The sequence below is a fragment of the Cuculus canorus genome, chromosome 1 (assembly GCF_017976375.1).
Source record: "Cuculus canorus isolate bCucCan1 chromosome 1, bCucCan1.pri, whole genome shotgun sequence".
Taxonomy (NCBI): Eukaryota; Metazoa; Chordata; class Aves; order Cuculiformes; family Cuculidae; genus Cuculus; species Cuculus canorus.
The window spans coordinates 183630272-183654428 of NC_071401.1; the positions used below are offsets into that span (position 1 = coordinate 183630272).

Here is a 24157-nt window from a genome sequence, read left to right on the forward strand (position 1 = left end):
TTAGTATCTCTGAAAGTTACAAAAGCAGAAAGGTAATCTTGCTTGCAATACTACCCGCAAAATAATTACACCCACACATAGACTGCTAAAAACCAAACAACAGCCCACACAATTGAAGAGCTTAATTGAATGAGCCTTTAAGAAGCTTTCTCAGAAGCAATAAAATATGAAAATGAAATTCTCAATGCAGTTTCTCCACAACAGAGTATGTGGAATGGGTAAAGACACATCAAATTAACTCTTACTACCAGGAGGAACCTCCCAACTCCCACCTAAAGTATTCACACTCCAGGACTTGAAAATAAAAAGCCATTACAGAATTTAAGAGAAAAGTAATTTTATTGTCTACCAAATCACACCTTGCTTTTTTCTTTTCTTTTACAAATTCCAAAACAAATGAAAGAATTTTTTAGATGTAATATTATGTAAAAACCCATTTGCCACAAACTACTGTAATCAGTAAAACAAATACATAATTCAGGAGCGAGGCCAACAGTAAAAATAATCCTATGAAATAAACATTGTTCATAAAAATACAGTAAAATGCACTTTCCCCACCTCAATAAATACATTTTAACTCTGTATCCAGTTGGCATTTCAAGCCACTAGAGAGCTCTTAATGAAGAAGCCAAAGGATAATTTCTCCTTACGTACTTTTACAATTATTGCAATAGCATCCAGAAGTGTAAGCATTTTCCTTGTAGTCTTTTGTTTCTGCCTTCATGGGAATCGCAGACAGGAGAAAAGATTTATCTATCAAAATGTGCTACTCCCATGCTGATTCCCATTTTGGAAAGAATGTTTAAGGTTTTCTCTTTCCTTTTTACTATGAAATAGTCCATAGAACAAACTGTCTCAAAGAATTACTCAGAAAACTAAAGTCTATTGTCCAGAGTCATAGTTTTGTTTTTAATTCCTGTTTAATATATTTAAAATTAAAAATTAAACAGTCATGTTAGATAAAAATAGAAGTTTTAGAACATCTTTAACAACAGCTAATATAAAGGTTTTGTTAGAAAAAAGATCTTGCTCTTTTTATAAATCTTGCAAATTTTTAAATCCAAGTATTGACTTGAATTGTAGTTCTGTTTTCCATGCACACACAAAAACACACAATTATATATACATAGATCCCTGATTAAGGCATTTTCCAAATGGCTTATTATAAATGTAAAAGTCAATTGCAAATGAAGTCACATTTTGTTTGTCGATAGCACAGTTGTTTTTTCAGAAGATGAGTATTTCTCTTCCTTTCCTGTGACGTTTCCTTAGAAGTTCTGTCTATCTGCCTGTGAATGAATCAGTATTTTACACACCCCACAGCTTGCAACAATAAGTTAAATATTACTGTGCTCAGTGAACGAGTGCTTTTTAAAAAACAAACAAGCAAAAGCAACTCCGTTTCATGGCTGAGGCCATGGCCAAAAGGCCAACAGGCTTATCCTTTTTTCTATGTTGGCCTCCTCCATTCATCAGCTGTTTTCTGAAGCAGACGAAGACCTGTATATTTGGCATACTTGATGAAACAGAAAAAACCCAAACCAACAACAAAAAACAATTAAAACCCTTTGTGACCTCTCAGATTCATCGCATGACCTATAGCTCTTCCATTTCAAAGTGTGTAAAGCTGTTTGCCATGGATGTGTGTTCAAAGATCCTTGTTAAGCTTGGTTTCAGTAGCTCTACGGAATGACATGACAGCTGCTGTGAGGCATCACTCTTCAGGGCCATGATCTGATCCGCCCCAGGATCCCTTCTGTCGTAGTACAGAGCCCACAGTAAAGTAATAGTGAGGATCATAGCCAGGATCTGTGTTACTCCAATAGAGATTCCTAGAAATCTCAGCACTTGCAATTGCTTCGTCCCCCTCAAAAAAGTGTACATTTTTTTACCACATCCCTATGAAACAAAAACAGAAGAAAAAATTTAGTCAATGTTATCTGTCTTGCAGTTGCCAAGGTTTAGCTTATACTGCCTAGTGCTGGCTTTACTGGTTCCTCAGAATTTCTCTCTTGTCTCCTTCAAACAACACTTTGAAAATTATTTTGCTTAGTTTTTAATTGCTTCCATAATGCCATTTCAAGTTTTCTCATACACTGAGAGTTTATTGCATGTAACAAGCTCCAAGGTTTATGGGCCACTCTTCAATGCAGAAGTTACTAGTTGATATGAGTTCCCATCAACTATCACTGATTTTCAGAGAAACTCAGCTGGTTTTGCAAAGGTTATAAAAGTACCATTAAGCACTATTAATTATCTTGTTTCTGTCCTTAAATTGCAGAACTTTGAGGTTGTCAATTATTTTAAACTCTTTTGACTTCTTCCTACAAATAATACCACAATCTGAAGTTAAAACAATGTTCTAGGAAAGATCTACAGACTTGCATAACCTTATCAGTGTTTCTTCTCCTTTTCTTTTTTAGTGTTTTATCAGGACTTATTATATGCCAGTTTATTGGTTCCACAGAAAGTCCCTAGGGAGTAGAAAAATCATTACATTCCAGACACTGTCTGAGTAAGGAACATGGAACAGAATAACATTTACTAGAGGACTCCTGACTAATTCCCAAAACATGGTGGTTACAGATTTTATACTTAGTACTTACTAGTCATAACACCGCATAAGTGTGGCATTAATCTTGTGTTTTATTCTTGAGCTAGAACCATTTCCTCATTGCATAAAAAGCCTATTCTTTTATGTTAGTTACAGGCTGCCCACCTTCCCTATCTGTAGATTACATTTTAAAATAAACTGGCTTAATTTCTGATCTGAACGCAGAAACATCTCTGACAGTGATTATGATGGTATTATACCAAGAGCCAGTTTTATCTTATCTTGTTGGGCTGTTGCTTCTTGAAATAATAAATAAAAAAAACAAATAAATAAATAGATAAATCGTATCAACATCAAAGCCACTATTGCAAAAAAAGGACATGGAAATTTACCAGTTCAAAAATTGTTTGGCACAGTGGTTTCCACACTTTTCCCCATCCTGTGCCATCTCTGGCCATGCAGGTCTCCAGGCTGACTTGGGTTACGTACAGCTCTAAAGCAATCAAGTCTCCATACACATCCCACTAAATGTCACCTCAACAGAGGCTGTGCAGACATTTAAGAGTGAAAGGCAGCTGCCTGCATTACTGCCTTGTTTTGTCTCATTAACCACAGTGAGAGCAGCTGTAACAACCCACTCTGCATCAGGTTCTCCACCAACTCAGGCAGGCAGCTAGACCCTGCTCCAAAGAGCTGACCATCCACATGCAGTATCAGGAGGATGGTTACGTACACTACCTCTCCCTGCCATTGAGAAGTTCAAATCCAAACCAATAAGGGAATAGTAACTAACACTATTTACAAAGGAAAAGTTTGATGAACAAGAACCATGTTAAAACATCACAAGTTGCTGTTTCCTAGAAAAGGAAATTTAGAAAAAAAGTAGTTGCTCTTTGACTCCTCGGGCTCTTTCCAATCCATCAGTGTATGCTCCGAAGTTGCTTAATTAGATCAATAACTACTGTAAAAGGCTTCAGGAAAGCCCTCATAAGGCAGCAACGATACACAGAGACCCCAGTTCTGGAAACTACTGGACAACAGTGTAAAACACAAGTTACAGTGCTTGCTGCTCAGGAAAGGTGATGCTCAGTCTCAGAAAGGATAAAATGTTCAGGAGTAGTTCCTGAGGTACTCCAGGCCATGCTTATTCTCTACTCTAAACTTTGAAGGGCTTCACAGAACAGACATCAAAGGAACACTGCCAGCAAGGGAAAATTCAGAGTAATAATCCAGATGGCATAACACCACAGGTACTGGGGTGCTGGTTGACATCTGGCTGAATATGAGTCAGCAGTCTGCCCGAGTGGCCAAGAGGCCAATGGCATCTTGACCTGTATCAGAAACAGCATGACCAGGGAAGTACAAGATGGGAAGTGATTCTGTCCCTGTACTCAGCCTCGGTAAGGCTGCACTTTGAATACTGTATTCAGTTTTGGGCCCCTCACTACAAGAAAGACATTGAGGTCCTCAGTGTGTCTAGAGAAGGGCAACAAAGCTGGTGAAGGGGCTGGAAAACAAGTCTTATAAGGAGCAGCTGAGGGAACTGGGGTTATATAGCCTAGAGAAATGGGGTCTTATGACTGTCTACAACTACCTGAAAGTAGGTTGTAGCAAGGTGGGTGTTGGTCTCTTCTCCCAAGTGACATGCAACAGGATAAGAGGAAATGGCCTAAAGTTGCACCAGGGAAGGTTTGGATTCGACATCAGGAGAAACTTTTTCACCGAAAGGGTTATGAGGCACTGGCAGAGGCTGCCCAGGGAGGTGGTTGAGTCACCACCCCTGGAGGTATTTAAAAGACTTTTAGATGTAGTGCTCGGCGATATGGTTTAGTAGCGGACAGGTATAGTTGGACTTGACGATCTCAAAGGTCTTTTCCAACCAAGCGAAAAAGGCATTCTATAAAAGGCATAAGTCCCAGCAGAAGACATCAGGAACCCATCAAAAAGGGCTCTGTGTTCAAAATGTCATTTTTGCATTTATATCCTTACTACATATTTTTTATAGCTTTTCTATGAGAAGAACGCAATTGATCAAAGTGATAGAATCTGAAGACAAGATATGAAAAGTAACAGTTTTCAATCACATTGAAATACCCCAAAGCCAACAATTTCAAATGCTATAGTCCTGAATGTGTTTGATGAATTCTTGCCTCACATGCAAAATTCACACTGCAGTCAACAGATTTTCTTTTAGGATCTAAATGAAACTAATGTACTATATGATAACTGTACCAGAGTAAACTAAAAGACTTCAATGTCTTTGCTCCGTTCATCATTTGACTGTGTCATTTTCTAAACATTAACATAGTTCAGACACAGAACAAGGAGTAAATGTGGATTTTATGAAACTTAAAAAAAAAACAAAACACACACTGTAGCAAAAGCAATGTAATTGAACTTGATGAGAAATAAAAACTGTCACACTGGCATCTTTTTTTTAATCTAAGTAGAAGACACTGTTGTAATTATACTACTTTCCCAATTTGGTTTTAATTACAGAGAAACTGTCTGCATTTCAATACTTCTGATAACTTGAAGCGATGAAGGTACATGCTGGTCATAATTTAAAAATGCTCAACCACAGCAGTATTCAAATTCAGTTCATTTGTTGCCTAGAGGAAACATCCATTAACAGAGAGCAATATCATTAATGCCTACATCTCTTGCAGTACAGACACATAACTGAGACAAATTATGCCCAATCTAGATAGACTGCCTCCCTCCATTTAATGATGTGCTTACAGTTCTGCTCTAGTACGCGTTTAAAATCAGTTTCAAAATTGAGAAATAACCAGCCACCCCTGTTATCCTCACATTCACACGTTTTCTTTCTGCTTATGCAACACATTCATAGTTGGTAGCTTGCAATTCAAGAGTATATAAATATACTTTCCACAGCAAAAGTTAGTTGTCACTAAACAGCAAGCTCTTGTTGACAACTCAAAAACTGTAAAACTTTGTAGCAATCAACCTCCTACAGAGCTATGGATTAAAGGCCTAATTCATATTTATTACAAAGGCCATTTTATATTTTCAGTGCTAAAATAGAAACAAAGACTATATTCCTCATTTATTGCAACATCGTAGAATAAGAATCAGATGTTAAATAAGGCACTTCTCAGAGCACAAAAGATAAACCATCAACATATTCAACAGATCTGCTGCATAATCAAAGTTTGAGTGTACTCAAAATTATGCTCGAAAAAGAAAATATATTGAATATATAATTTTGATTTTTCTGAAGATACTGACTCCTACCAATCATTTTATCTAGGCAACAGCTCCCAGTCACAAGATGGGCAGAGCTCCCCTTGTTCTCGGATTACAATGAACCTCCAGGACTACATGGTCATCTGACACACCTCCCTCACAACCACGCTCACTCTAAAATGAGTCTGATCCATGAGAGCCACCAAAGGTGAAGCTCATCAGAACAGAAGCAGTCCAAGAAGACTAACACATACAAAAAACAGCTTTCAAAGTCCAGCAGGGGAAACAATTCCTGCCAAAAATACTCTCAAGCACTAAGTCAGTCACCTTTCTTTCGACAAAAATTATATTGTGAAGAATTCCAATTTAGACAACAGAAAGCTCTGAAGTCTCAGCAGAAACTTACAGCGCAGCTACAAGAAAACAATTTTATCAATCCTAGCTGAACCAAACTTCAGTTTTTTGAAGTACTGCAAAGAATTTTTCTGAAGAACCAGAATAGACTTGAAGGGCATTTACATAAGCCAATTTTAGGCTAGCAAGGCTAATCTCCTCAGACTCCCGCTCAAACCACCAGACTACGCAAGTTTGTTTTGAATCACTTTCTAAAAAAGCTTTTCTCCTTCAATTCTCCAAAGCAGGAGTCAGACAGATTAGCCTTGCAAGTTGGGTTTGCGTGATATTGATAAACGTATCAGCAAGTATACTGTATGAGCCTGTGAGACAACCCACAGGCAAGCACCATGGAAAAAAAAATGTTTTGCCAACCAAATACTGTACATATCTCAAAAAGCAATGGAGTGGTTTTGTGGCTGGCAAAACAGAACACAGCCACGTTTGGAATGGGTTCTGCAACAGCAAACCAAAAAGACATTTTTTTCTAAGATCTGAATGCATCCAAAATGCTCTGTTGTATGGTTGGGAAAGAACCATTAAAGTGCCCTTCAGGATTCTTTTAGAAAAAAGCCAGGCAGTCTTTCTTTTTATCAAGTGGGTCTTAACACAAACCTTGCAACTTCAACAAGACACTCCAGTGACTAATACTCCTTCTCTGATACTTTTGAGCTTCCTATTCCTAAGCTCAAAAATTAGTTTTCTATTGAGTGACACTGCTTCCAACCTCTTGTCTTTTCACATAAGCAAGAAGGATGTTGAGCGCAAATGAATCTTCTTCATCTTCCATACATTTACACTCCTCCGGGGCTCTCTATAGCAGAGTGGGACTTCATGGTATCAATACTGACAACAGTATTAAAAAGTAACCATTAATGCAGAGAGACAGAGCTTGTTTTTCTTCAAGAATGTGTAAGATTGGCAGGCATTCAGAGACTGACACTTCTGAAGTGTAACCAGTGCTGCAAGCCCTGCCATAAGACAAGAGAAGCTCTGCAAGTAGCTGGTGGATAAAAAAATAGTTGCTACCACTGTCTTTTAGGTTCCCTAGAACAGAGCAGCTTTCTGAACCACTTGCTTTTGGCAGGTCTACTTTCTCCCTCACTTCAGCATTAACAAATAATAAACATAAATAAGCACAATAAACACTTTCCATACCTACAATTACTCTACAAACTTTTCTGCTGCACTGTAAATTATGAGTTTGGAAATGATTGGATCAGGAAGAATTTATGAACCCTCACAAAACAGCCACATTTTTCTTCTTACCTCCTGATAAAGGTCACTGAGGTCCTCATGATGTGCCTGCTTAGAGCATCCTGGGAACTCTCTGACACAACAGGAGTCAGGTGGCCAGTCCATCTCTGTCATTTCTAGCCAGTCTGTGAAGTACACCACCCCACAACATTTAAACTGCAAAGGAAGGATTAGCCAAGATCAGCAATAATGATGCTACTTCATCATAAAACTAGGTCATCAATCAGCTAAATATATTCCTCTTAACAATCTCCAAAATATTTATGTAGGATTAAAAACATCTACAAGAGCTTCCACATTTCTTCTTCTGCTGTATTTTGACATAAAGCAGTTTGAAAAATGTAATGCAGTGAACAATGAACACCTGAGAAACAATCCATGATATTGCGTTCTCCTTTAATTCCCAACTGCTCCCTTCAAAGGATGCTTCACAGAAATTGTCCTATGCTGTAACTCCTCTATCCTTACTACAAGTAATACATGATAATTTCATGTCAAAAGGGTGACTAAGGAAGACATATACGCTTGGCTGGAGGAAGTAGTTGGAAAAGATGATTGAGGTCTTACTAGTGAGGACTATCCCTGCAAAGCTACAACTATGGACACATCTGCTAAAAAACAGATGAGAAAAAGCACAGATTTATCTGAATAAAGAAAAGAATTTAAAAAAAGATGAAAAAAAGGTATAGACATCACCAATATTGAAAGAAAAAAAAAGAAAATGGAAGGGGTATCACACTAAAATAAACACTGCAACAGAATTAACCATAAAAGTAGGAAGTCCGGCTGCAAAGCAGATGAGCTGTAATTGGCTATAAAAAGCATCAGGACTAACAACCTGTCTTCTCCTCTGCAAAGCACAGAGATTTAAAGCCAAATGACCAGCCTACCACATTCCTAGATGCTTTCACATAAAAAAGAGCTGAAGCAGCTACATTAGATTTTCTCTGGTATTGGATAGGGACTTGATCTGACTGAAAAAAAAGCCCTGCTGTATGAATTAAGATGCTGATTTTTTCCTGTATGGATGTTCTCCAGTACCAGACCAAGTGTCTGTAATCTGTCACTTGGTTTCTTTTACCCGTGGGCTTGGAAACATTTGTCCCCCTCATTCGCCTCAGAGTCAAGAGTCCTGTATACCAGGTCACTCCTCAGTCACAATCAAGCAGATCAGTGATCAGACACCACACTGGCACAAACTGTGCCTTGACTTTACCAGTCCTCTTACAAATCTCACTTCTTCCTTTTTCACCACAACTTTAATATCTCCATTTTTATCACTTTGCTAGTCAGTCAAAATCCTCCAAACGTGGGACTTTCTAAGGAAAGTATTGGAATTGAAATTACAGCCTCATTAAACATCCTTTTCTTATGCTCACACCTTTTCTTTTCCTCCCTCCAGTTCTTCTTTATTTACTTCGACTGACCCTTCCCATCTTCCTTAGCATAGTCACAACTTAATATTAGACTAATAAGGAAGTTGGGGAAAAAATACATTTCCCATCTTTCTCAGATGTTAAAAGATACAGAAGAAAGAGCACAAAGCTGATCAGGGCTGAATTTTTGGGAACAAAATTGTAACTCCAAATCTTTTCTTTAGGAAAAAAAATTGTAATGCTGACTGAAGAAGGGGTCCAAGCACAGTGCTCATTCAGTCATAAAGCGTGTACCAGGCTCACACATCCATCACTGGATTTATGAGTAGACAGAATAAAAATAAGAGCCCATCAATTATCTAGAAGCTGTAAAAGAGCTCTCTCACAGTTCACTTCAAACCTTCCCCAAATCATTCCTCTGGTCAGAGATGGAATCTAGGAAACTAACGTCTAAAAGGAAGTTTTTCTCCCCTAAAAGTTAAGATACAGTTGAAGTTTTATTACTAATATTCATACTAAAACCAGCCATTATGATGACACTACAGCAGCCAGGAGGATAAGAGACAGCTATTAATTTAATCAACCTGTACATCTAAACCAAGATACAGTATCAGCTCTATTCAAGGAAATAGAGATCGTTTGATTATGTACTCTCTCACATAGAACAGACACAAATACTACCTGCATGGTATTCTGCATGGGTTATTCTGTTTCACAGAGCCCTTGCACAGCCAGAGCAGGCAACTAGGGAGAGTGATGGGTGTTTAACCTCATGCAGTCCTTGCACTTTCTTTCGCGTTACATACAGACTAAGCAAGTGCTGCCAGGAAATGTTTGAATAAACAGGAAATCTGTGCAACAATGATAGATTTCAACATTTCCACATAGGCAGCACAATGACGGGCATTTAAACAGTTCTCTTCCTGCACGTGAGTTATATTTGGATTTAATGGGTTTTACCTTGGGCAATTTCATGTTTTTGTAACATAATAGTTCATTCTTTAAAAACAGTTCTGAATTTCAGTAGGCCAGAGGGCAAAGCCGTGAATGCACAAGGCAGCTTTTTGGTTTGCTTCCCCCACCCACTCCGGTCAAAGGAAATCAAAATCCTCATCACTTTCTCTAACTTCAGCCAGAAAGACGTTGCTGGCACCCTTCTAGAAACTTCCTTTCCCACTCAATTCCAGCTAGGCACATTATCTTAGACATGACAGCTCCATGAAACGAAACATAACAGAGCCTACAGGAAGGGGAGCACACTTAATATTAAAATAGCATAGAGAAGTGTTTGTCTTTCTTTACCTGTAGGTTTGTAATTTTATATACACCACATTCTTACATGTTACAAGAATCCTAAAAGGTGTTGGTTCCTAATCTTACCAGCAAAGGAGAAAACTGTGTTAACAAATTCACAAGTTTTTTTTGTGTTTTAGTGTCTTTATGGCTCAAGAGAATATCAAGTCACGTAACAGAATACATCATCTCTAAACAGGATTCCACACCAAACAAACTTGCATGGATCTATTAATTTAAAAACAAACCTTTTCCTGTAGCAGATAAATACTATCTGCATCAGCTCATGAATTAACTGTATTTTTACCTCCCTCTGGAAGAAATTCCAAGCATGGGTCAGCCACTGGTACCTAGGAAGGCCATAATTGGTCATCCTGGCTTTCAGAGTGATCATATCGGACCACTGTACTGGAACCTGGAGCAAGGAAAGGAAAGTTATTCATACAACAGAAGGCTGATAAATCGATGAGTTTGCTTGTGGCTCCAAACCCAAACCTTCCATATATATTTTGAGATCTTTTCAAAGCAAAGACCAAAACAATTCTGTAGTCAAATAAAACAGAAAAACAAGGGCTTAATTTTTACAAAACTGAAACTTTACAAGCCTCTATTAAAATATCAGGGAAAAGTTACTTGCATCCTTTCCTTACAAATTAACGTACACTGGGAAAGGAGATGTATTCAGAAGAGATTCAGAGATACTTTCATACAACTTGATTACATCATACCAGATTTTTTTTTTCTATCAGGCATAAAACTCTAAGCAAGACCCATCCAAATCATCACGGATGGCATTTGTTTGTGCCGGTTTAGCTATGTCCCTGGTGTCTTCTTAGTCAGTAGAACAAAAGAAACAGGCAGCCACACAGAACAACTCATCTTGTCTCAAGATAAATAATTTATTATAGAGCAGATCTATCATTCCCTGGAAGTCTCAAATCCCTTCCACTGTCTAAGGTGACAAATACAGATTTAAATGTCTAACATCTAAATATATAAAATTCACTAAGATAAATTCTACTTTGAGAGTCTTTTCAGTGGCTTTTTGGCTTTGGCTGGAGTCCCACACAGAGGTATCCTGAATGTGCTCTAGTTTGGTATCTTGCTTAAGAATGTTAACAAGAAAGCTTAAACAATGAGGCTCTGGGAACTCTTTTCCTCATACATGCTTATTGCCTGGTAGATCTTTGCTTCTGAAAGAAGGATTCTTAAAAGAATTTTACTTTCAAACTGACTGCTCAGAAGCAAGACGTTGGTGTGTCCTTTATTGGATCACAATCCTCAATTAATTTCTTAGAAACTACAGGAGCACATGCTATGGCACCTGCCACACAATGCAGTTAAAAGTCAAGATAAGAAACTAATCTCTGTTCAGCAGCACAAATTTCAGTGTGCCAGACTAAAAGAAGAAGGTGAAGACTTCGCAGTTGTCCTTCTAGGCACACATACCATTTATGCTGAGTTCTTCTGCCTTACTCCCATCAGCTTTAATAGTCATAGTGAAAAAAATTACAATATCAGCTTTCAATCGGACGGTGGGAAGCCCAGCTCCTCTAATGGCTGCAAACTAGCTATGCCACTCAATTTGGAGCAAACAGTAAGGGCATCATACAAATAGCAATAAATGTTATCTAAGGAAAAAAATAAAATCATAGTATTTCCCAAGTCTTTGTTGTACTAGATGCTCTACAAAAACATAGGGACAACCACTGCCTGCCTGACCTCATAGTCCAAATAAGAACATTTGATAATGTTTCACTACCAATGCTAAGTTGTATTATATTTTTTTTATGCCTTGGTAAAGCTTCATACATCATGCATATTAATATATGAATAATATCCCAGAAATTTAAAACACTTTTCACTTAGCAGAATTTTAATTTCTTAAGCTATAAAGAACTGAACTTAGAGCTGTCCATGTGAAAAATGTTAGCAGTAGAGCACTAAAGACACTTAAAAATAATAATGTCAGAGTATTTCTACCACAAACATTTCTACTGATCACTATAATAAAATAACTTGGGTTTGTACTCAATGCATTTCTCTTTCCACTGCACTGGAAGTCAGCACTCTGCTTTCTTTGGATACTATTTGGTATCACTTCAATTAAGCTCTATTTGCTAGACTGGTTTTTTATCATCTTATTTCAGTTGAACACAGTCCACGGTTACACATGTAACACAAGGCATCCAACTTCTTTATGAAAGCAATGGAAAACAACAAAAAAAAAATCAAGAAATGAAAGAAGGAAATTAAAAGCAAGTCAGAACAAACTAAATTCTAGTGTGGGAAGGCAATTTGAATTCCGGAGCTAAGGAGGGATATTGGAGTTTGTGTGTTTGACTGCTCTGAGAATGCCAACAGGTCAAACCAATGACATTGATGTATCTACTAAACAGCTTTCTGGTCAGCTCATGTACTCAGTAGTGCACAATAATACATTATTTTCAGCCACATTTGTTTGACTATATGCCAACACTTTTCTGTACTGTGTAGACAAAAAGTAGATGCTGATCTGATTTTACCATAAGTTCTGTAAAGCTCGGTTTGTCGTTGAGACCTACTTATTCATTATTATTTTTCTAATGAGTATCAAGGCTTGCCCAACACACAAGTAAGCTGAGAATCCACACTGGCTTTTCAGTCTTGCGGGTGGAATAAATTAGTCATGAGGCACACTTCTTGCTGAGAGCTATCATGAGCTGGAAGGAAAATTGTTTATACAAGGATTCTTACAGCAACTTGTTCACATGCCAAAGAGAGCCCATATTGGATCAGCAGAGGCGGATATGTGCCTTGGTGACATTTTTGACAACATCACCCACCCACTTACCCTAATGCCAACCTATTCTCTGAAACCTACCAGGGGCTCATGATTTCATGCTATGTTGAAACCAACAAGACAAAGTCACCCCCGTGTATATAAGAAGTTGTCTAATCTTTATCAAGTAGAGTAGGAAAAAGTATGCTCTAGGGGAATGACATGCACAGTGAGGAAAGAACTACTGAAAACAACTGTGCTCTTCCAGACCGCCACATTACCTATTGGTCTCAGCAGCAACAAACCAGAGACTGGCCCATCTCGTCACATGAGGAGCAGTAGTGTTAGGACAAAGAGAATGAGATGAGGAAATTGGATGCAAAGAGAAAACAAAAAACCCTCAGTATTTCAGGGAATGAGGAATTAAAAACAAAATATAAAGAGAAGAAGAGAGACAAAAAAAGAAAAGCAGTGGCTGATGAGATGTTTTTTCTGTTTTATTTGTATGTTCATAGACTCAAACTCCTGGGAGAAAGAGGAAGAACTGAAGAAGCATGGAGCATAAGTTCACTGTGATGCACTGCAGAAGGTGCAGACATGAAGCTCAGCGTTGCTTCTTTTGCCAAAGGGCTGCAGGGACAGCTGTGTTTTCCTCTGGAGGGAAACAGCATCACCAGTGCCTTAACATATGGTTGGGCAATGCTAGCTTTTATCAAACTGTCCCAAGTTTGAGTTTCAGTAGCACAGGAGGCAACTGATAGCTTGGGAGTCACAGAAACACCATGACTTCACGTTCTCTAACTGAAAAGAGAAGCCTGGAGAAGGCATGCACTAGTGCACTGAAGGCTATGTTATTTCAGGCAGCTTCCACTGACAAGATTTCTGCGGAAAGATGAATGTTAGTCTGACTGCCATCCTCGGGAAAACCCCTGCAGAGGGCAGCTGTGTCCATAGGATGAAGAATGCCTCGTCTGCATTCCCAATTTTAAAATGCATCCACATAAGCTGACATTAAAAGTAAAGGGATAGCCTTAATCACTGCTGTAATAGAACATGCCTCTGCAAGCTGTATCACAAGGGAATGAATTCTGACGCAAAGTAGAGTCACATAACTTCAGACTTCAAATCCGCCAGAAGTTAGTTTGGTCCCAGTACCATGTAAATACCAAGAAGGCTCGCTCCTGTCTTACTGCAGTATAATTGCTACACAGTTTTGGAAAGACCAGTATATTGGGCATATCTTGGCAGCTCAAGAGAAAATACTTGCCCCTCTGTACCAGACCAAGTACAAGACATAAGGATATATCAGCCAGCCAAATAACATTTCAGTTTAATTTCTGTTCAACACTCATCCCTTTTCTTGTGTGATGGTTACAAGTCTTCAGTTTGAAAATTACAGGTTGGTGCAGCTATAAAAACTAGACAGAGATAAAAACTATTCACAAGTTTACAGGGGAGTGTTTTATAGCTAAGACATGTTTTGCTTAAAATTGGCATTTATACCTTGTGGAGGCAGCGCAAAGATTTCAGCAGACAGTAAGTCCTCTTTTTAAGAGAACACATTGTCTGTTTACAATGTAGCACACTCAACTATAGCTTTTTAAGAAGAACAGTGAAGGCAAAATCCCTTCAAATTCTCACATCTCCCCTCTCTAAATACTTATCTTGAGCCTGAAGTTTATACTTCATCCTCAAAACTTCCATTGACTTCAGTGAGAACCTGCTTAAGTAAGAATTAACCATAAATAAAGTCCTGAAATCAGGAGTTGCAGGCTTTGGCTCTCAAAAACAGAGGAGATGGGGGGAGGAAAGGTGAGAAGGACCTTACAGACAGATACTTTCCCAGAAATATTCTCTGGCAGTCACATGAAATTAAGATTGCTGGAATAATCAAAAACGATAAACATTACAGCAATTAGAAAACAGCTAGCTAATGGAAATATCTGTTTTATTCTGCTGAAAAAATGCAGCTTCCTTTCCTGACTCACCGTTATTTCCTGCTCATAGGTCCAAACACCACAGGCCAGTTCAACACAGAATATTACAAGCAAGCTTCCAAAGTACTGCAGAAAACAGAGCAGTCTTAGTTATTTCTGACATTCAGGTTAACTTTGAAAAAAAATACTTAAAATTACTACAGAACATCTCAAAATTTCATTAAGTTTTCACATGACTGAAGACATGTAATCTGAAATAATTTTAGAAAGTTTACTGCATACAAAAATGTAAGTCATGTGATATTTCTTACTGACTTAACATGAAGCATATGAACATTACCATTGGAAAACAAATTCATTTCCATGTTGCCCAGGAGTACAAAGCTATCATGACATATTATGCTAAAACATTTGTAAAGAGAACAATCTTCTTCCCATCATAAATAAAAAGAGAAATATTGTTTCCTTCAGTCTTATCCATTTAAGCAACATATCCAAATCATCCTAATAGCCAAAAAGAGGGAAAAAAAAAGAAGAATTAAAATGGAGATAACTGAGAAGATGAAAATAAACAAGGCTCTTGAAAACTGCATTCTTAAGAAGTGTTTTAGGTATGTGACATCAGGCATAAATAGAATCATTTAGATTGAAAAAGATTGTTAAGATCACAGAGTCCAACCACAAACCAAACACTGCCAAGTGGACCACTAAACCATGTCCCTAAGTGTCAATAAACAAATATTTGAGATTGATTGAAATATCCTCGTCTATCACAAGACCTAACCTTTGAACTAGAAAATAAGCATATAAATGAAGCAACTGTACAGGTCTTGGTAATGAGGGTTAAAAAAAACCGGTTGCCATCTTCTGTAAAGTATCAATAAACACTTTCTAGACTGCAGGGTAAAGCAGCATGGAAATTAAGATTGCTTTAACTCATGTCCTCTATTAAAAGTAACCCATTTATCTGTTATTCAAAGCAAAAGCACAGTTCCGTTCACTTTGGGCTTTAATTTTATTTGCAAACCAAAGAAACACCATCACGATATAAAATAGAAGAGAACAAATATGTCATTCCATCTGGAGGACACATGCCAAAAGGCTTCTAATTTAGTCATTTAATTCTGGAATGTATTTTGGATAAGTACTTTAAAAAAAACAAACCACAACAAAACACATACTGAGGGTAATAGATATTGATATTTTAATAGGGGAAAAAAAAAGCTGTATTATTTAAAACATAGAATATAAATCAACAAGTGTTAGGATTTAACAGTCATCTACATGGCATCTTTTTCATTCACTCAGTCTGGGACTCAGTAATTCAGAGATACGTTTGCAGCTACTGAACAGCATCTTGATTTAATTTCTACTTGCTGATCAATTTGAACTCCCTGAATTAGGCTTGTAGACACAAACAGCCAACTTAAAATGGGCGTGTAAAAATAGTCATGTGGATTTTCAAGAGAAACGTGTACTCATATCCTCACCTTCAGGTTTGTTTTAATAAAGATGATATTGAAAGGAGAAGTCATGTTTTACTAGCCCCCACCACGTTATACGGCAATTCCACAGTCATTATAGCTGAACAATATATTACGTGTCCTTACAAATCAACATCATAAGCACTTGCAGAATCCAGTACTCAGTATACGCCTTCAATAATCAATATGTCCACCTTCCAAAGGTCCAAAAGAGGAAAAAAACCTGCCTTGTATCTTACAAGAAAAATGCTTTCTCTAAAAAATAAATTCATGAGCTTCTAGAAAAATATATACCCACCACCACCATAGTGCCTGCAAGTTATGCAAAGGGTTCTTTAAAAAAACATGGAAATCTACTTTACAAAATATTCCCTTTGAAAGGAGGAAAGAATGCCACGTTTTAGCTCTTTTAATTCATATGAAAAAAATGTTTAGGGACATTATGGCTGACACTAACATATTTGAGAGGGAGGAAAAGTTAATGTTTCGGAGAAAAGCAAATTGGAGTTCACAGTACCATAATAGCATCATAGTATAGTTAGGGTTGGAAGGGACCTTAAAGACCATCTAGTACCAACACCCCTGCCATGGGCAAGGACATCCCACTAGATCAGGCTGCCCAAGGCCCATCCAACCTAGCCTTGAACACCTCCAGGGATGGGGCAGCCACAACCTCCCTGGGCAACCTGTTCCAGTGTCTCATGGTGAAGAAATTCTTCCTAATGTCCAGTCTAAATCTGCCCCTCTCCGGTTTATACCCATTCCCCCTGGTCCTATCCCCACAAGTCTTTACAAATAGCCCCTCACTAGCTTTCCTGTAAGCTCCCTTCAGGTACTGGAAGGTTGCTATAAGATCTCCTTGGAGTTCTCTGCTGACAAAGTTTCAGTGGTTTTATAATCTATTGGAATAACAAGCCTGGGACTGCCTGCTATACCCAAATCTTGCACAAAACTCACTAATCAGAGTGAAAACAATGTATCTAGGGGTGTACATGTGGCATTCTGTGGAAAACGCTTAGTTTGCGGCTCCCTGTAACATCTCATCCTTTCACCAGTCTTGACATTTGGAACGTCCTCACTTCCGTCAGCATATAATTAAGAAAGTTTCTAGTAGCAGCTGAAGAAAAAAAATAAAAATAAAAAAAAAAAAAAATCAAACCCAAGATTTTCTCCAGTCACTGAATATAGCCTGGGACAGAAAACTATTTAGTCATATTCTCTTATAAACCACTTCTGGTTCTGCCAGGAATTGCGCACTTCTTACTCTAGCTACATCTGGACATACCAGGGCACTGCAGAATGAAGCCTTCTGTTCTGAGAAAGCGCATCTGTCCATATGGCAAAAGACAAGAAAACACACAGAGTTTACACACATTAAAGCACATCCTCCTAGAAGCTGAGCAACTGCAGGCACACCAAACTCACAAACAGGAGCTTCAGTTTCCCTCTGCTATTGAAGGAGAATATTATGCCCCTCTCTAAATGTAATGGTTTGCAAACCAAATAATTCTTGCGTAGGTTGTGTGGGGGAAAAAAAACCCTCTAAACATTATTTAAATTTACTACCCCTAATTTCCATCTTCCAAATACAGAAATTATTACTGGCTTCAATCCTTGTTCCTTGCCCCCAGTAAACTCCCACAGCAGTCTGAATGCAAAATGCATCTTTCTGCATTTACACATTTCTGCTTTTTGCCAGAAACAGGGATTTGGTTTTTAAGAAAGGCTTAATCTTTCTTCTGTGGGCTGAGTGGCTATATTTTGTAAAGGAGACTAACTCACTCACGAACGCCGTTGTGCATTATACTCCGAACTACACCAGCAGGTCTCTGAGATTACTTCCTAAAGCACAACTCCTTTAGAGCACTCTTGCCCATTGCTGAGATTATCTTCTACTGGCTTTTCCTCTTCTGAAGACAGAAAAAAGAGAAACCAAAAATGAGAACTAAGGCTGAAATAATAGATTCTCTGCTAATTCAGATGGCTACTCAGATAGCTATCTGCCTAAAATCTATCAGAACATGATAAAGTAATGGAAAGATACATGATATTCTTCAGATATGCAATAAAAAATTAAAATAATTCAAAACTATTTTTAGAAAGAATCTGCATGGAGTTCTAAATAGGATCAAAAGTTTTAGCTTGTGTAAAATTCCGGCACACTGCAGTGGCTCCCCATTAAAGAGTACAAGCTCCATATATACCAGTGCTCCATGAATAAGCATATATGGTCTGGCATATGCCCAAAACACCTTCCTATTTCACCACCTAAGGCTAAAAAACTGAACTAGAAAATTAATTTATCCTGATTAAATTATGACCTTTTTTTTTTCGCTATTCTATTTGTTCTATCAAGCTAAGCAAAGCACTACCACCACCGAATACATTACAGGAACATATTTTTTTCTTGATCATATAAACCATTTAGCTACAAACACAAATAAAAATACCAAATGCCAGCACAAAATCACTTATTACTGAATCTAAGACATTTTTCATTTGCTTAAAAGGTGCTTGTTCCAACAATTCCCATTCTGTTCAGAGAGTAACAGTGAACAGCAAACACATAAGTCTCTCTCAACATGAAACCTTTCCCTCATGGCTTTATAGCCTGCAGAGTATAGGATTTGTTTGTTGCAATCATGGATAATTGCAGGGAAGGATATAAAGCACGAAGCATGGTGTTTTATGTTCTTTATAGAGATGTAATATAAAACTCCTACTGTAGTTCTAGATTTTTTGTTTGTCTTGAATTTGCCACACAATCTTGCAATTAATCACTTAATAATATGATTTGTATATGCTTTTCAGGCAACAGGTGAAAAGAAATGGTGAAAAACAAGCTTCTGTTTCTCTTACTAACGTGGCAACGGGATGGTGGAAAAACTGGGAGTTTGGAAAACACAGTATGTAGACAGAGTATGTAAAATTTTAAATGCCCTCCCCCAAATCATTTCCAAAAACATGGATTTTTTTGAGGATTCACACCACAGTATTAAATTCTAATTACAATTATCGATGTAAAAATTGAATTAACACTCCATAGTATCCTGCAGTAGTTTCCTTCACATTGCCCTGGCTACTGCACTCAATACCCAATGACCCATTACTGGCCACCACAATAATCCCACTGGCACAGATACAAAACCATATGAAAATCCTCTGAGGACACCCTTCCAAAGTCTAGTGTAAGCATTATGCCAGAAATGAAGCTAAGAGCAGAAGTCCTCATAGAAATGTAATTACTTGGGTCACCATGGCCCTCTGGTGCCAAGCAGCCCAGGCAGGTAAGAGAAGCCAATGCAAAGATGTGAATTTCCAACTATGCTCCTGAAGTGAAACCAACGTGAGTTTTCCGCTTTGTCATAGGCAAGTTCAGTAATTTTTTCCAATGATCTATACAACCGCAGAATAGTTTAGGTTGGAAAAGACTTTGAACATTAAGTGCAACCGTAAACCTAACACTGCCAACTTCACCACCAAACCCTGTTCATAAATACCACATCTACACATCTTTTAAATACCTCCAGAGACAGTGACTCAATCACTTCCCTAGACCTACAGAATGCCTCATCAGCATTCAGATACCATAACCAGTAAAATTAGTGGGCTGTTAGCCTACACACAAGGAGAATCAAAGACCTGAACATATCCCCCGTCAGGCCCTCATGATGCTGCTCATACCAAATGTGCTATGACCACTTTGGTTGCAATTTGGAACTGCAATTTAAGGGAAAGTCTACACAACTCACAAACACAAACAAATGCAAGGTTCTGCAGCAACCCAAATTTCATTAGAACTAGAAAGGGTAAAAGTAGCTTAATTAATCTTTTTCCTCTCTCTAATCCTTTGTTTTATAGGCAGCATGATGTTCCCATTACTGGGATTAGGACCCTATTTCATCTGTTCTGAAAGTTTTCTACTTCACTACTGTCATCCTAGAAAATCAGAATTCACAGTCTACTAAATTCATCCCTAGAGAAAAAATATAACCCATCACACAACGTACTCAAAATATTGGCAGCTTCTTACACTCACTTCCAGACATCAAGAAAGCAAGAGAGCATTCTGTATACAAAAGCAAATGGCAATGACAGGGAAGGGCTAATGACTGGAGTCAGACGTTGTAACATGGTGAAGAGCGAGAGCATGGTGGGTGGTACTGCAGCTTTTGGGGAATGGTCTACAGGACTGTAGAAATCCTTCCACTTTGGAGCAAACACACTTTTCGTTGAAGAATCAGTGTACTTACTAATGAATCATCATTCATGTGCTCTGTATTTCATTTCATAAGCATCTTTTTTTCAAGCTATACCACTCCCCTCCCAAGTGTTTTTCTTTTCTTCCAGAAGATATAAAACTTCGGGGGGTTTTTTGTTTTTCTCAGACCCGAGAAAAAAACACAAACCTTATTCCACAGCAAATGAAGAGTAGCTGATCAGCAAGCGTGCTCTCCTCAGATTTGCTGTCTGCTGTTCACACCACTTTCTTGGGTAATGCAGTCCATATGGCAGTAGAGGCAAGGAAAGCACTGGGAGGGCAGGGCAGGGGCTGAAGTAGATTCCAAGGGTAAGGCAGCTGCAGAACAAAACCTTATGGGATTCTCTAAAAGATTGGAGTACGTGGCATGTAGAACAGATGCCAGCAGAATTTAAGAGGGTGGTGCATAACATTTCCCAATGGCTAACAGCCTAGGGGCATCAGCCTTGTTTTTCTGAGACTCAAGCCATTCAGATATCTGTCTGCACCCTGAGAAACGGTAGATGACCACCACCGCTGGATCACCAATGGGAACCAGACTGTCTGTGCAAAACCTAATGAAAATCCTTGCTCCCTCAGTAAGTTACAAACCATGGTTCCCTTCACTTTTGTACAGTTTCAAAACTAATGAGGTTATTTTAATGATTAATATAGCGATACTTCTTAAAAATGAAGCAACATTCATTAAATGAGAGTCAGACAAGCTGCACAGAAAACTGAAATTCTCTGTTTATTCACTCCAGCACAGCAAACTTTCCCCCGCCTCCCTTCCTCCCTCAGCCCTACCCTGAAGGGATTAACAGTTCATTTGTCATTCTATTTAAAATTTGGTTTACTTGCTTGACAATGCAGAAATTTATGAGAGATGCACACACAAGTCAACAAGGAAATGAACTGAAACCACCAACTTACTATATTAGCTACTGAATGCCATCCAATTCTTTAGAATAAATAAATTGCACAGCAAAAATATCAAATACCTCTATTATTGTAGATTTCGGTTTCCCAGATTACCAAATTTTGTCGATAGACACAAAGTGCCTGAAAGCCTGTGACCTTTGCAAAGTCCGAGTTTTATATAACTAATTACCACTTTTTCCAAAGCCTTTATAACTAACTTTTTTAATGGCAATGAACATTTTAATTTTCTATGGTATGTATCCAAGATCTCTTGACTGTCTCATCTGCTTTTTTAAAAACTAAACAGAACTATTCATTAATAGTTACAACTCTGTTCACAGCCTCAATTCTTCTACGAGATATTAATGATCTGGCTTAAATTTTTACTTTAACAGCTAATCTTTGCTTACATAAGCAAACATGTATTACTTTGGAAATAAGCAAATACACACATCAGACAATTACTAGGATTTGCCCAAGACTCAATTACATCAAGTCAATGAACTCCAAGGAATAAGGATCACTGTAAGGTCATGGTAAAGTTCTGAACAGGGAACAGACATTAGACCATAATTTCCTTAAGCCTTACAATATTCTTTTCCTCCTTGTTCTCCCCTTATTTCAAAACACAGCACCTCCATCTCTCTAACCCCTCTTTATTTCCTACCAAGGATATTAAACATCATAAAAATCCCTCTTCGGTCAAGAAAATCCTTTTTCCTTGTAAAACAGATCAATTTAGTGCCAATACACACAGTAACTCTGCCTTAGCATGCTCCAAAACACTTCAAACATTCACCATTTTGAGTGAAGAAGCACTCTTAGAGATTAAAACCATACCATAGCCTCCGTGCACAGAGAAAAGCGTCTCTGTGATTAATTAGTCAAAAGAGTAAGATTAGGCAAGAAAAAGAGATTAATTTACCTGACAGACATCCCATCCATACTCTGTAGCAACAAGAATGCAGTTGAACTACAGCATCAAAACATATCCTTCTGAGCTGGCAGCTACATACAATGCTACCAAAGATCAAAGAAATTCTGAAGATCATTTTATGGAAGTCTGTTGAGCATCGTTTTTGCTTTCTCATATTCTACAGACAAAAAAATGAGTTCCTTTGAGCACTAACTTGATCTTTGGAAAGAGGAAGCCAGGTCTGGCAAACAAGGTAGGTGCTCAAGGCACAGCAATGATGTTATTAGCTAAAAACTGCTTCATAGACAAAGCATTGTGGGCTGATGCACACTGACATTTTTCAACCAAGGGTAAGAAAACACCTATATCTGAAAAAGCTTCCACTCAGACTGAGTGAAGTGATCAAGCTAAGCCTTGTCTCACCATGACAGGTTAGAACGTTTCATAACCATGTCTGTCTTTCCCCTTCCACTCTTGGTTCCCAAGCTATAGGGTTAGTCTCATTTTTCGTGTTGGATCTCACGTATCCCCAACAACAGGCAAAGTAGTGACTCCCATCATGTAAGCCTAAGCATAGCACACAGTCCAAGCAGCACAGCGCGTGCTGAAAATTTACTGACACCATAAAGCAGCTCTTGTCAGACATTTACGTTTTAATTTAGCACAGTATCTTTTTCCAATATGATGAGCAAGTGGCTCTTCAGTATTGCAGAAGTATGAAAACCAAAAATCATTTTAATTGACAGCATCATAACTGCACTGTCCAATCTTGCTGTTGTAAGTCAAAGGCATTTCCGTGAGCAGACCTGAAGAGGCTGGACAGTACTTGTTATTTTGGTCTGTTGGATACTGCACTGAAGAGTACTGTGCTGCCTCTGCCCTGCTACGACATGGCTATGCACTCAAGCTGCTAAATTCTGGGGTGAGAGAAGCAGATCATCCCTGTAGGCGCAGCAAACATTTGGATTTAGGCCAAGCATTTACAAGAAGATCTGGACACTCCCACCAGCTTAATTCCTGTCATGCTCTTCCACCCCAACTCTCTTCCCTCTATGGTACTCAAACATGCAGCTGCTCTTGCCTGCAGTTTATTCAGCAGGCAGCACCCTTCATCTCTAAATACCTCCCAATAACTCATAACAGTAGGCAACTTTTATCTCTCATCTATAAGCTCCCACTCCTAGTTAAGAAAGTCAGGCACTATTTCAAAGCATTTGCCTTTGAAGAAGTCTTTTAAGTACGTTCACAGCACTGTACATTTACATTGTAGAAGACAAGGTCAACAAAACGTACCTCATGCTTAGAGAGGCGGACAGAGAGGTTTGCACTGGACTTCATGACCATGTAGCCCACTCCACATGTGGGCTGGGAGTCCTGCAGATTTCTGCAAAGCCTAGCTTTGCTCTATGGAAACACTGTGGCGTCACCAACACCAATCTCAAATCTAACAATTTATTTGAATCTCAAAAACCCAGATCTGAACAGAAAAGCAGCTTACCCCACATCCCATTTCAAGGCAAAAAGAGCTCTAAGAAGGATCAGTACAGGCATGCCTTCAAACAACTCACCTTTGAAGAAAGTTAGGAATATTGGGAAAAAAAAAAATAGCCCTGTGTTTATTTTCTTGACAAAGTTGCTCATATCTGAAACTGCTCGGACATAATAAAAACTGGTGAATTTTAAGTCTAATTTCTCTTACAAGTGGAACACCAAACAAGAAGCATTTCAAAATGCAAGCTAAATGTCCAGTCCCTTCCTTATCCACTGCCTATCTGAATTTGAGTTTTAGAACAGTACTGGCTTCCCAACAAACCT

The 24157-nt window shown here is 38.3% G+C and overlaps 1 protein-coding gene across 6 annotated transcripts in view; it reads right to left on the reverse strand.

Moving 5' to 3' along the window:
- Positions 1-331: 331 nt before the first annotated feature.
- TSPAN12 (tetraspanin 12) overlaps positions 332-24157 on the reverse strand; it is a 43277-nt gene continuing 19451 nt past the window's right edge. For 5 of the 6 annotated variants that reach the window (XM_054076279.1, XM_054076321.1, XM_054076289.1 and 2 more), the window contains 4 exons: positions 14833-14907; positions 10391-10498; positions 7427-7570; positions 332-1899 (listed from right to left, as the gene is read on the reverse strand). In XM_054076279.1, coding sequence (XP_053932254.1) covers positions 1597-1899; positions 7427-7570; positions 10391-10498; positions 14833-14907 — 630 coding nt within the window. In that variant the 3' untranslated portion in view covers positions 332-1596. The remainder of the gene's footprint in view (positions 1900-7426; positions 7571-10390; positions 10499-14832; positions 14908-24157) is intronic. The other variant, XM_054076316.1, reaches the window with a different exon arrangement.